This window comes from Octopus sinensis, linkage group LG1 (genome assembly GCF_006345805.1).
Source record: "Octopus sinensis linkage group LG1, ASM634580v1, whole genome shotgun sequence".
NCBI lineage: Eukaryota > Metazoa > Mollusca > Cephalopoda > Octopoda > Octopodidae > Octopus > Octopus sinensis.
In genome coordinates, this window is record NC_042997.1 from 67,549,366 (window position 1) to 67,564,259 (window position 14,894).

The 14,894-nt window shown below is 35.2% G+C and overlaps 1 protein-coding gene across 3 annotated transcripts in view; it reads right to left on the reverse strand.

Moving 5' to 3' along the window:
* The window catches only part of LOC115210184 (mitochondrial Rho GTPase 1), an 87,969-nt gene that overhangs the window by 13,530 nt on the left and 59,545 nt on the right, over positions 1 to 14,894 (reverse strand). For all 3 annotated transcript variants that reach the window (XM_036501700.1, XM_029778642.2, XM_029778652.2), the window contains exons 15-19: positions 11,595 to 11,689; positions 7,042 to 7,133; positions 5,238 to 5,360; positions 4,569 to 4,694; positions 3,283 to 3,479 (exon numbers count right to left, since the gene is read on the reverse strand). In XM_036501700.1, coding sequence (XP_036357593.1) covers positions 3,283 to 3,479; positions 4,569 to 4,694; positions 5,238 to 5,360; positions 7,042 to 7,133; positions 11,595 to 11,689 — 633 coding nt within the window. The remainder of the gene's footprint in view (positions 1 to 3,282; positions 3,480 to 4,568; positions 4,695 to 5,237; positions 5,361 to 7,041; positions 7,134 to 11,594; positions 11,690 to 14,894) is intronic.

A 14,894-nucleotide genomic window follows, 5' to 3' on the forward strand; every position in this document is an offset into this window, starting at 1 on the left:
TAATGAAATTGATTTCATTACTGAAAAAGAGGACTATAATTAGCAGAAAAAGAATTTTCAATAAAATATATATATTAACAGTTGAACATAGAAAAAAAACCCCATTAAAACACAAATTAAAAACCCTTGTATTTTGTCCAACTTCTTTTTTCACTAGAAATTCAAATATTAAGTAGTGACAATAAAATAATAGTAGCTGCAATAATAGATAAGTTAATGAATAAAACAGATTAGTTAATTTTAAATTATTTCTAAAAAGTACAGGTTTTCAGTTATTGAACATATTTGACTTTGAAATTGTTTATAACTGAAGTTCTTATACTCAATGTTGTTCTCAAAAGAGAGAAAATAAATGAAAGGTAACTAAAAAGAAAAAACTCAAGTCTCAAACAAATATAACAGGAACATGAAACAAGCTTAGGCAAGAAACACAAACAAAAAAAAAAGGCCAAAAAGAGAAAGATTCTTTGATTCCCTAAGTACCAAAATACTGAAGATGAAATAATTATTATTCAATGTAAATGGTTTCATAAATGCTAAAATTAGAAAAATGCCTCTTACATGACCTCATTGTTATCTCACAATTTTGATTTAATTTTTACCCAATAAGCTTGCTAATTCATCTTTGCAGCTATACAAAAAGATATAGCCAGGAGACTGAGATACTTTAGCTTGTAAAGTATTTCTAAGTTTGAATAAAGTACATCTAATTCATGAACAGTAAAAAAGTAAACAAGCCCAAATGTATTACTTCCTATAATACTCTTTCACAATCTCTAAGATATATTTCTCCTAATTGTAACTTATATGTAAATCCAATTATTGACAAATTTAACCCATTAGCGTTTAAACTGGCCATAGCTGACCCAAACATTGTACATGCTTTATGTTCAAACCAGCCTGATCTGGCCTCTCACACCTACCTACAATGTCATTCTGAAAATAAACAATCACCTCATCGAAAACCTGAAGCCATCATATATTGTATGATTAATTCAGGACAATGGTAAATAAGCATTACATTTGACAGAAAATGTTAAAGAATTAAGTGAAAACTAAATCAGATTAAAATGACAGGAAAAGAAAAACCTAGATTTTCAATTTTAGGGGCACTCTTTTTTAAAATACAAGATTATTAGCCTGGAAATCTCAACACACTCAATAATTTCTCTCAAAATATTTCTGTGACAACTCATATTCTTATATATTAGTATAGACTACAATAATGGTTTTCTGTAGATCATAATACTAACTGTGGAGCCAAAATATTCTACTTGTTTTATGTTCAAACTGGCTAGATCTAGCCTCTTGCACCTACTCTACAATGTCATTGTAAAACTAAACAAGTACACCATCAAAATCTTGAAGATACAAGATAATGCATGATTAATTCAAAATGTGAATAAAAACACATTACATTCAAGAGAGTAATTTAAATGCTAAAGAGTTAAAATACAACTAGATTAAAATAAAGACCATTAAAATAAAAATTTATATCACACAAAGAAATAATATTAAAAAAGAAAAAGAAGCTAAGAAATCTCAGTTTTTGTGGAACTGCTTATCCAAATACCAATTTATAGCTACTTTCATCAATATAGTTTTGAATAAATTAAAAGAAAATGTGAATGTAAAATCTAAAAATTTAAAACAGTTTGTCTTATGCCAACTTGTTAAATGCATTAAAGTTATTTTTACTTTCTTAATGTGTAAAGACATACTGCACCTAAACTCCTTGTGTTTTTCTTATGAAATAAAGAAAAGCCTTGATATTAACTTAAATTCTATCCAAACTCGGGGCAGAAATAACACAGTTCAATAATACAATGAGATATAAAGTTCAAACTTACAGAGCATCATATTCCCCCATCCTCAGTTTATTTTGGAAATCATTTATATTATTGTATTACAATTCCATTTCAAATCTAAGCTGCATTATCGGGATGTAAACAGACCAACACCAGTTGTCAAGCGGTGGTGGGAGACAAACACACACACAGCAAGATTCTTTCAGTTTCTATCTACTAAATCCACCCACAAGGCTTTGGTCAGCCTGAGGCTATAGTAGAAGACAATGCAGTGGGAGCGAACCCGGAACCATATAGGTGGGAAGCAAACTTTTAACACACAGCCATGCTTGCACTTATATTCAGTTTTCTGAAAAATGCTTGTTGGATTGAATCATATATTTTAACTTCAGAAGGACAAATTTTCACAACAGCATGTCATAGTGAATTTCTTGTGATGATATTTCATTTGTGACTTAATTTTCAAAGATCTGACTTTCTAACATTATAATTAGTCAACCATGGCCTTATCCAACCCTATTTGTTTCCTGTTAGCAGTATAGTACACCATCTTAGTAAACATTAAAAAAGATGAATTTCTCTCATAAATAGATGTGATCCTAATTTGCATGAAATAATTGTTTCAAGTTCATGTCATTATCACATCAATATGTTTATAAAGTGAACTTGAAATATAGATACGTGCCTGCATGCACACACACATTTATTTGTTGATTCATTTTACATCCATTTTGCCATGCTAGCATGGGTCATTCATTATATATTACTGAGACATTGTTTTACTGCTAGATGCCCTTCATGTTGCTGACACTGTAACTAATTTTATCAAGTAAGGGATTTCTTATTTCACACATCTTTGAAGGTGTAAAGTGAACAGAAAATTTGTTGACAGAAAAAATGGCTACACTACTCATAGCAAATGGCTCTTGTGGAGTGCAGATATAAACAGACACATGGGCTTCTTTCAATTTTAGTCTAGGTGCACAGCAGTGGGACTGAACCTAAAACCATGTAACTGAGAAGTGAACTTCCTAACCACACAGCTATACATATATAAAAGTTAATATTCTCCCTTTGTCATAAAATATTATCTAGTTATACTGCTGAACTAAAAGGTACATGAATATATTTGAGAAGGCATAACAATAATTATAGTGGAACAGTAGAATCCAGGAAAGGTGGTAATAGTCTGCATTATCAAGTAGTAATGCCAAAGTTCATGAAGTGGATGATGATATTTTGCTATCAATGAAGATGAGAATTCAAAAGTTTTGTACAGAAATTTCCATCAAAGAGAGGTTAAATGTTTACTAGTGAACCATGATAAAAATCAGTGAGGTAAAGGGAAGGGAATGCAACAAAATGAAATTTTACAAACACATAAAATGTATTTGAATATGATAAAATTTTTTTTTTTAAAGGAGTAAATAATATAAAAACCTTTAAAAAATAATAGAATTTGTCAAATACTTACGGATAAGCAGCCATTGTAGCTAATTTCACGTAAATGTCTTTGTTTATTTTATCGATACAAGTAAAGTACTGTGGTGGTGGTAATTTGTACTTAGTACAAAACTGAATTGGTGTCATCTCAAAGTCTTGTATTACTTCTCGGTGTTCAGCTTTGCAAGCAACAAACAATACAGGTATACGGGTATCGAAAAAATATTTCTGTTTAAAGAAAATAAGTAAGAATAATAGTAAACATGTTAATAATGCTGGCAGATGAAATTTTACATGATAACTAATCTTGATAATAAATCTTGCATGAGAGACTAAATGACAAAGTCTCTGACAAATTTGAAATAGAGATTAGCACTGAAAAGACCAAGATCATGGCAGCCACCAGGGAACCAGAGTAGCTTACCTATGATGCCAAAGGGTTAAACTAGCCCAAGTTTACAAGTTCAAGAACATGGACTCCACTGATGATCAAACAGCAAACTTTATGTAGGTAATCAGAGCAAGACATAGTGCAGGAAGATCAACCCTGAGGTTGCTCAAAACAACATGAAAAGACTGTGTACTCAGCACAGACCTTAAGCAGAAACTTTTGAAAACCCTGGTCTGGTCAGTAACCAAAATATGTCACTAGAAATTATAGGGAGTATGATGAAGTTAGCTGTGCATTGTTCATGAGTAGCGAGAAAGAGGAGTTATATATACTGTTGTGTCTGGGGAGAGTCATTTTCTTTTTGTGCCTTATAATGTAACACACAACAGAATATGCTTCAACACACGAACTCATATAAAGAATCTTACAAACCAAATCCAAAAATGAAATAGAGTTATATATAGTTTTTGGAGAGCGGTAAAGTTTGTAAGAGGATATTTTCAAGATGTCTATTTCGGAGGTATTGTAATAATATTAACTCCAAGAAAGCAATCTTAGTTACATTAACTTAAAGCAACTATACCTTGGAACTAACTTCTGAACTGGTGTCATTCAGAGATTCTATTCCTTGCAAATAAATTACTAATGGCACCTTTTAAATGGGTATCTAACTATAAGCAAATGGTACTTAATTTTATTAACTAGGAATAAAAAGCAACGTGAACTCTGATGGGCTTTGAATTATAACAATAATGAATCAAACTAAATAGAACAAAGTGCACAGACCCACACAATACTATTTTTCCAAACAAATCTACCTCTCAAAAGAAAACAAAAAACTAAGAATCAGTATCATATAGATAATGGTTAATTGTTGTCATTATTCAGTTATTGATTTAATATCAAGAAAAGGATTTGTTATTTACCAAGAACATCTTAGCAGCATATTCAAATGACTTTGGCTTAGTGACATCATAAATAAGGCAGGCAACATCACAATTGATTTCTGTTGGTGTTAGCATGTCGCACAGCGACACATCAACTTCATGGAGCTGCAATAACAAAAGAACAGTGCAAAGTGCAGGTAGCAACAGATGAAAGAGAAAGGTTGATTGGATAATTATAACTCCCCTGCTTTAAAGAAATTGAATAAATTCAATATTTTCAACAGAATTATGTTGTAAGTGTAATAATATAATATTACTATAATATGAAAATAATGCAACGTTAATTCAATAACAAGAAAGAATAATACAAGAAAGTTCAGTATGAATGTCAAACTCGTCAAAATTCAACTGTCAGAGTGTGGAACATCACTGAACTTTTCAGCTTATAATTATAATGATGTTTTTAACTCTCTCACTTCAAAAGTTAACTTGGGTTTCAATAAGAGATATAAAATCAACTAATAAGAATGATAACAACAACAATGAAAATGTAACAAGAACAAAGAGAATGTCACTATTAATTCTGTTTTCATTTCTACGTTTATATTTACACATCAGGTAGAACAGACCATTCCAACCATATCAGCTTGAATATTAAGCTGCTCTAATAAAAGGCATGAAGAAGATGAATAGTATTTTTATACACACCAGCAGATACTTTTCTTGTCCATAAACTTGGACTGTATTTATTGTGAATGAAGAAAAATGTTCTTTGTTTATGGTGGCAACATAACGCAAATTTCGTCCCAAATGACCTTGTAGGAATGATGTCTAAGAACAAAGAGAAACAGAAGGAACACATTATGAGATGTCATTTTAAATAGTCCTGAAAAGTGATTTAAAAAAAAAATTTAACTACATTTTCAATGTTTAATAATAAGGAACCTTTATTTTTTTATCACTTAATTATACTTCATAAGGGCACTCTTGATGAAAAGTTCTTTTTATAACTTCAGTGTAGAACTATGATTTTAGTCGGGTAAATAAATTTAAGACCTCATAATAAAAAATATATTAAAAAAACCTATTGATGCATAGTAGTATGCTTTGGTAGCCTAGCAGAACAGAGACAGAGTTGGACTAAACACCATGCAGTATTTAGTGGCATTCCTTCATGTTCTAAATGTAAACCCCTCAAGAGTGGACTTCATTTTTAGTTCTTAATGTTGTTCATAAAATAACCCATCAAATCTGTGGTCTTGTGCCTATGCAAAATTAGCTTCCTACAACAAAATTGTGTCTTAATTTTAATTAAATCTAGAAACAGCAGCAGGAATCTCTATGTAATAATAGCTACTATAAATGTTGGTAGGTTGAATTTTCCAGTTATGCGTAAGATGGGGTGGGACATAAGAGCGATACACAGAGAATTAACATAAGAGTTGTAGGACTAGTGCACAAACTAGGCCTGATGGCAGGCAATGAGTAAAAGAGCACTACACATACACAGTGAGAGAGAAAGAATCACAGAGACAGAAGAGAGGTAGTAAATAACAGGGTAGTCATTTTTTCTTTTGAAAATTAGTATTCTGTTACTTTTGGTGCTGGTGACACCTAAAAAGCACTGGTGATGTTGACATGTAAAAAGCACCCAGTACACTCTGTAAAGTGGTTGGCATTAGGAAGGGCATATAGCCAGAGAAACCAAGCCCAAAAAGATTATGGAACCTGTCCAATCCATGCCTGAATGAACAGACATTAAATGATGATGTATTCATTTCATCATTTTACATAAGTACCAAAAAATCTGATAAAAATTAAATTATAATTATTGCATGTATGCCATATTTCCTAATATTACCCATGGTGGCAAAAGTATACTTCCAAAGTTACAAGTCACATGATAGGTAGCATTCTAGTAAAAATGAATAACATACTTTATAACATAGTAATTAACTGTATACAAGTTTAAATTATTGACATACACAATTTGAAGTCTAATGAAGATCACAACTTGCAACAACGAACTAAAGTATTTGATTACTTCTGTTACTAACGAAACACCCAAATTTCCATTTTCAACATGTGTACAAATACTGATATGAATATTTAAAGAAATATCTACAGCAGGATCTACTTCCTTATACTAATCTGTTCTAACTGGTGGCAAAAATAAGACATTTCACAGCAAGGTTGATTGCAAATGACAAAAATAATTTGTTAGTGGAAACATTTGAATTCATAGATCAATGGCTTATATCTAGCTACAGAGTCAATACACTCATTTGCTTATTGAGGCTCAGTAACAAGACAAGGAGAAACACATGTATGCAATGGACTTCTTTTAGTTCCTCCTTACCAAATCCACTCAGAAGGACTTGGTCAGTACCACAGTATAAAAGAAGCCATTTTGCCAAGGTATCACATAGTAGAACTGAACCCAAAATCACATGTTGAGAAGCAAACTTCTTAACTACAATATTTACATACACAAACGTTAAAATATACATACCTTTCCAGAATGCTTTGCACCAATTACATAACATTGAAATACATTTCTAGCAGTCTGTTTCTTTTCTAAATCTATTTTCTTATCTCTTGTAACTGAAATACATAAAAAAAAAATTCAATTAAGGGTTGAAAAATTATTAATAGCTGTGCTGGAAATTTTCTTTTAAGTTTGTCAATGTATGGTGAGGTGGTGTATATGAGGGTACTATCCTGGGCTTTTTCAAGCCCTACTTAAATGAGTAAAATTGGTGAGTTTGATGTTTAGTTTGAATATCTGCAGAAAAAAATAACAATGAGGCATGAAAACCAAAGTAGTTGTTCTAGGTGAAACAATTATTGCAGAATGTGGGTGATGAGATACTGTAGGAAGACAGATTGTAATCATACTAGATAGGGCAGCAGTGATAGTGCTATTGATTGTATTGGTGATTGAAACTTTGCCAGTCAGTCAAATGGCTTTCCTTTGACTGTAATCTAGGATTCTGTATGAGCTTTGTAGGGAGCCTGCAACTGATCAGAGCTGAAGTATTTTCCGTGAAAGGAAATCTAATCTTTGTAATGCAGTTTTGCCAGGTTATTTTATGTGAAATCATCTCAAAAGATGATAGAGTTTGTAAGGGTTAGTATTTGTAGTAATGGTGAGCATTTTTGTACATGATTCATATGTTGTGTTGGTTCTGTTCACATTAACAAATCCTTAAATCATGCATGATTGCATGAATAAGTGTAAAGACAAACAGCAAAAAGCTAACATCATGCTGCAAACTCTTACTACTACAATGACTATGATAGACTTTGCTTTTTATGGTCTTTTTAACTATATCCCACCTCCAATTAAAATGAATCTATGCAGCTTCTCTTGCCCTTCATAAGTCTCGCATTGAACTTAAATATAGGCGCAGGAGTGACTGTGTGGTAAGTAGCTTGCTTACCAACCACCTGGTTCCGGGTTCAGTCCCACTGCATGGCACCTTGGGCAAGTGTCTTCTGCTATAGCCTCGGGCCGACCAAAGCCTTGTGAGCGGATTTGTAGACGGAAACTGAAAGAAGCCTGTCGTATATATCATCATTATCATCAACATTTAACGTCTGTTTTCCATGCCGGCATGGGATGGACAGTTCGACTGCAGTCTGAGAAGCCAGGAGGCGGCACTAGGTCCTGATCTGATCCGGCAGTGTTTCTACAGCTGGATGCCCTTCTTAACACAAACCACTCCGAGAGTGTAGTGGGTGCTTTTTACGTGCCACTGCCACAGGGGTCAGAGGAGCTGGCATCAACCATGATCGGATGGTGCTTTTTACGTCCCACCAGCATGGAGGCCAGTTAAAGCGGCACTGGCATTGGCCATGTTCGGATGGTGCTCTTTATGTGCTACTGGGCTCACAACTACAATTTCCATTTTATTTGATTTTGATATTGCTGTTGATTTTGATGTACTTGACTCAATAGGTCTCCTCAAGCACAGCATGTTGCCCTATGATCCAAGGTACTTTTGAGTGGGCTGGTTATGTGACACTGGTGTAGGTTACAGCTGTGGACTCATTTTAGTCACCTGGTCTTTTCAGTCACAGCATACCTCCAAAGGTTTCGGTCTTTTGTCATTGCCTCTGTGAGGCCCAACATTCAAAGGTCATGCTTCACCACTCCATCCCATGTCTTCCTGGGTCTCCCTCTACTCTGGATTCCTTCCACTGTTTGGGAGTGACACTTCTTCACACAGCTTTCCTTGTCCATCCACAGTACATGACTGTACCAACATAAACGTCTCTCTTGCATGCCATATCCGATGCTCCTTATGTCTAACATTTCTCTCAGGGCGCTTACACTCTTGCGTGCACACTGACATTACACATCCAGCGGATCATGCTAGCTTCATTTCTTTTGAGCCAACACATCTCTTCAGCAGTCACAGCCCGTGTTTCACTGCGTCATGCATGGCAGTTCACACACATGCATCATACAATCTACCTTTCACTCTGAGTGAGAGGCCCTTTGTCACCAGTAGGGATAGAAGCTTTCTGAACTTTACCCAGGCTATTCTTATTCTAGTGGTAACACTCACTGGGCATCCACCCCCACTACAGACTTGGACACCTAGGTAGCGTAAGCTATCAACTACTTCTAGTTTCTTCCCCTGGCATGTGATGGAGTTTGTTTTCTGAGCATCTGTGGGGTTTATTGCCCCTGTGCATCTGTTGCACATGAAAGCTATCTTCCCAAGTTGTGATTGTAGTTGTGATATATGTGTGTGTGTGTGTGTGTGGTCCCCCCACCATCGCTTGACAACCGATGTTGGTGTGCTAACATCCCCGTAACTTAGTGGTTCAGCAAAAGAGACCGATAGAATAAGTACTAGGCTAATAAAGAATGAGTCCTGGGGTCAATTTGTTCGATTAAAGGCAGTGCTCCAGCATGGCCACAGTCAAATGACTGAAACAAATGAAGGAAAAAATTTTAAAAATTAAAGAATTGTATATAATCTTATACTCCTTAGACACTAGTCCTCTAAAAATCTTGCCATTCTCTACACTAATCAACAGATTTTCAAATTCAGTATTAACCTAATCAAAAACTAAGCCTTTGATTTTCCTGATTTAAAAGAAAGGAAAATCGTGAATTCAAACATGGTCGGAACTTTGTGGAAACAGCTCCCAGATCTGGTCAGCCCCCTTCTGCCATTGATGAGGCATCTGTCCGTCAAGTTGAGGCTGCCATTCTGGAAGATCGACGCATAACTATTCGCTAAATAGCCCATGAGGTCAAGATTAGTACCGGATCTGTGGAAACTATCATTCATGACCATTTGCATATGCAAAAGGTGTCTGCCAGATGGATTCCCAGGTTTCTCACACCTTTCCATAAGCAAAAACATGTCGAGTGCTCAAGGATGAATTTGGAGATGTGCCAAGAAGATGAGTCCAAATTTTTCAAAAGACTGATTGCACAGCAGGAAACCTGGGCCCATCACTATGATCTGGAGACCAAATCCCAGTCAATGCAGTGGAAGAACTGTGATTCACCTCCTCCAAAGTAGGCAAGTGTGCAGCCCTCCGCTGGCAAGGTCAATCTCACAGTCTTCTGGGACCAAGACGGAGTAGTGATAACAGATTTCCTGGCAAAGGGTACCACAATTACAGGAGCCTATTAAGCTTCACTTTTGAGGAAATTAAGAGAAGCTATCAAAATCAAGAGGCGGGGCAAGATCAGCAATGGCATCCTCCTCCTGCAGGACAACGCACCGGTCCACAACTCGCATGTCGCCAGATAAGAAGCGCAGGCGTGCGGCTATGAACTCCCCCCCCCATCCCCCCTGCTCTCCTGACCTTGCACCCCCTGATTTTCACCTCTTCCCAGTCATGAAGTTGTTTTTGAAAGGAAAGCGTTTTCCAGATGATGCAGCCTTGATTTCTGAAGTCACGTCGTCGTTGGAGGACCAAGCTAGGGTCTTCTACAAAAACAGTCTCGAGAGCTGCATCAAATGATGGGAGAAATGCGTAACTCTGGGTATTTTCTATGCAGAAAAAGACTAATAACTGTGCCAAGTTTCGTTGCTCTACTTCTATGGGAAGTGGGTCAGGGGCATTACTTATTGAACGCCCCTCGTATGTATGTATTATGTGTGTGTGTGTGTGTATATATATATATATATATACACAAACACACATGTATGTATGTGTGTGTGTATGTATGTATTATGTGTGTGTGTGTGTATATATATATATATATATATATGTATTTTAATACGAGAAGATGAAATGAACAGGCTTTATTCCAAATTGCTACATTTGTTTCAGCACTTCAGTTTCAGATGGTAATTGCTGAATTTTACATATATCATACACATTATCGTATTAATATGATCCTATAATAGCTGTGTGACATGCACGTCTTCAGGCGAGTAGGATCCAGAGCACAGCATGCGAGAGAGAGAGAGTGAGTTTCTGTCTACCAATTTCACTGAAGAGACATTGGTCAGCCTGAAGCTGTAGTAGAAGGGTGCTTGTCCACAGTTCCACATACAGTGGATCAGACCTGAAACCTCACAGTTGCAAAGCAAACTTCTAAACCACACAGCCACAACTGGTTATTGTTTCACTTAATCTACCATGAGGAAATACATAAAAGTTATAAAACCATTCCTAAACTATATTCAGTCAATAAGGGTGATCAATCATTGAGGGATATTTCTAGTCATGAAAGCTCAAACAATTGATTACTTAAAGAATCAGTGCACACAACAGAAGACAATATGTTCATTTTTAATTCAAGCAAATACACCTGGTCTTTCAACTGTAGGGGACCAGTTGAAACAGAGTACATGACAAGTTATTCAATAGAGCAGCTGTTGACTTTAAATCCTGAAAATGTCAACTTGGTCATATGGGCAAAAATATAAACACTAACCTTGAGTTTCAAATAATATATTTTGCTACTTGTACTATCTAGAGATACACATCAATAATATTGATTTATAACATTGGCATAAGGCCACATCAATAATATTACAATGTTTTACATCAATAACACAAACAACAATAATGTTACATTATTACCTTGAATAGCTGACAGTTGATTGTCAAAATAATAATGGTAACCTAAATATGCAAGATATTCAATAGTTCTTGGATGGTCCAATAATGTAGTCAACCTTAAAAACAAACAAAAGAGTAATATTTAGTAAAACTATATACATAAATATGAATTATTTACAGTAGCTTACAACCATATCCAGTACACACATATGTACTCATATAATGCATAGTATTTTTTCTAAATACACATTATTCTTTTCCTTAACCTTATTTTAGCTAGTTTCTCTTCCTTTAGATTTATTATTTTTATACATATTACTAAACCTACATCCTATTTTAAAGTATCAAATAGCTAAAAAGCTAGAGAAATCAATAATATACAAAAGCTGAGACAAGAAACTAGTTTGACTTTGTCAAGGTCTGAGATACCTGGCACCTTGCTGTATTCAAAAAGACCCATCCTCCACAGTAGAAATGTTTTATAGTGTTTTCTGGATGCTTTTAATGTGACACTGGCATGAGCACTTATGTGTGGCACCAGCACAGGACTCTTGCAGGCCAATCCTCTTCACTAAGCTGCATCCCCTGGTGAAGAGGATTGGCCTGCAAGAGTCCTGTGCTGGTGCCACACATAAGTGCTCATGCCAGTGTCACATTAAAAGCATCCAGAAAACACTATAAAGTGGTTGGCATCAGGAAAGGCATCCAGCCAAAGAAACTAAGCTAAATCTGAAACCTGGTGCAGCTTTCTGGTTTGCTAGCACTGGTCAAACTATCCAGCCAATGATAGTATGGAAAATGGATGTTAAAGGATGATGATATGACAATGATGATGATAAAGAAACTAACACTGCTTGATGACTTAAAAAACAAAATAACATTTTAACTATTAACAATATTTCCCTTGTATATTTTTTTCATTTCAGTATGGACAGATTGGCTGGATGTCAACAAAAGACATACTTAGATACGAAGCATTCGAGCAAGTATTTACACAAAGAGGATACTACTTTTTACTGCAAATCATTCAACCACAAACTAGGACTGACATTTATTTTAAGCAAAGCAGATAATAACATGTGAAATGAAATAGCACTCCATTGGTTAAGACGAGGGTTCCAGTCAATTCGATCAATGGGACAGCTTGCTCATGAAATTAATGTGCAAGTGACTGAGCACTCCACAGACACACGTACCCTTAACATTGTTCTCAGAGAGATTCAGTGTGACACAGAATGTGATAAGTGTGGTTCTTTGAATTACAGGTACAACATTTTTGCCAATTGAGTAGACTAGAGCAACATGAAATAAAGTGTCTTGTTCAAGGATATAATGCGCCGCCAGCTATCCAACTCACAACTTCATGATGTTGAGCTAAATACCCTAAACACTAAGCCATATGCTTTCACAATATGCAAAATACAATGACTATAACTAAGATTTAAATCATGATCTTGTGATCAGTTAGAAGTCTAGCTTATTATTTTCAACCTCATAACTACTGTTTCTACAGAAACATTATGCCAGCTGGTTGAAATGGTCAATATCTCTCACACACTATACATTCTTCATACTCTAAAAGATAAAATGCAATTTTAACCCTATGAGACCCAAATGCAGGTAGAGTAAGGCCTACTGAGAATTAACAGACATTACTACTAGGAATAAGACACAACTAAGTCCAAAGACCTGGTGTAGATCAAGACAACTCTAATGACTGCTTATATTGATATGAAGTTACAAATTTGTAGAGGAGGACATGCACTTGAGTGCATTGACCCAAGTACATAAACATAACTTATTGATTCTGAAAGTATGACAGGCAAAATTTGAACTTAAAATGTAAATGGATGAAATTAAAACCGTAAGGCACATTTAGCATATTTAGACCAGTGCCCAACTACAGGGGTTGGACAAAATAATGGAAACACCTTAAAACTGAAAACAAATTTTAATATGGGGTAGAACTGCCTTTGGCAGTAATTACAGCTTGACTTCTATGAGGTATGGACTCATACAAAGTTTGAATTGTTTCCAAAGGAATTTTTGTCCATTCTTCAGCTAAAACAGTCTCCACTTCTTGTAGTGGTGATGGTAGAGGATATCAACTCCTTATTTTTCTAAAATGCACCATAAATGTTCAATAATATTGAGATCTGGGGACTGTGGTGGTCAGATAAGATGTTCAACTTCACTAGAATGTTCCTCGTGCCATTCAGTAACAACTTTAGCTGTGTGATTTAGTGCATTATCATCCTGAAAGATTGTGTTTCCCCCCAGAAACAGTTCTGCAACCACAGGATGAATTTGATCAGATAAAATATTTAAATAGTCTTGACTATTAATTCTGCCACGAAGGGAAACCATTGGGCCAGTGGATTTCCAAGATATAGTCCCCCAGATCATCACTGATCCTCCTCCATGTTTAACAGTTGGAAGAAGGTAGTCTGTGTCAAATGCTTCTTTTGGCTGTCTCCACACGTATACTCAGCCAGTGGTCGGAAATAAGGTAAAGCATGACTTGTCCAAGAAAATAACATTCTCCTACTGCTCTTGGGACCAATTCTGTAGGTTTTTACTCCACTAAACACTTTGCAACGTATGTTTTTGAAAGTAGTGGTTTTCTGATTGCAGCCCTCCCATGAAATCCAACTTTGTGCAGCTCCCAGCAAACAGTTTTTGTGGAAACTGGGTTTTCGAGGTGGTCATTAAGTTCTGCAATAATTTTGGGAATTGTTCTTTTGTGATCCTTTCTAACAATTCGCATAAGATTCCAACAGTCCCAATCTGCAAGTTTTGGTTTTCTTCTGGAGTTTTGTTTCAATGAAGAGATTTTTCCCTCTTTTTCAAAGGCTGTCATTACAAGACAGTACTTGATACACCAAACATTTTGGCTGTTTTCATTATGCTAGTGCCTGAAAAACGAGCACCAACAATTTCACCTCTTTGAAAGTTGGATAGATCTGTCATTTTAATGAATTTTAATTACCTTTTGTCGAATGATATCTGAAGAGAAACAGTAATTTTAGAAAAACATATTAAGCAACACTAATAATAAATCAAAAAACATAAAAATAAACAAGCTTTTGACGGTTTTATAGATATTTCAAAATTATGATGCTGTGATGCTAGGTATTTCCATTATTTTGTCCAACCCCTGTATTTCTGGTATTAGACTGCTATAATAATAATAATAATAATACTAATACTAATAATAATAATAATAATAATAATAATAATAATAAAGATGGGCTACAGCAAATATTCTGCTCAATACCACAGATTTGCTTGTCAGTTGTTTGACCTTAACCAGTTGAGCAT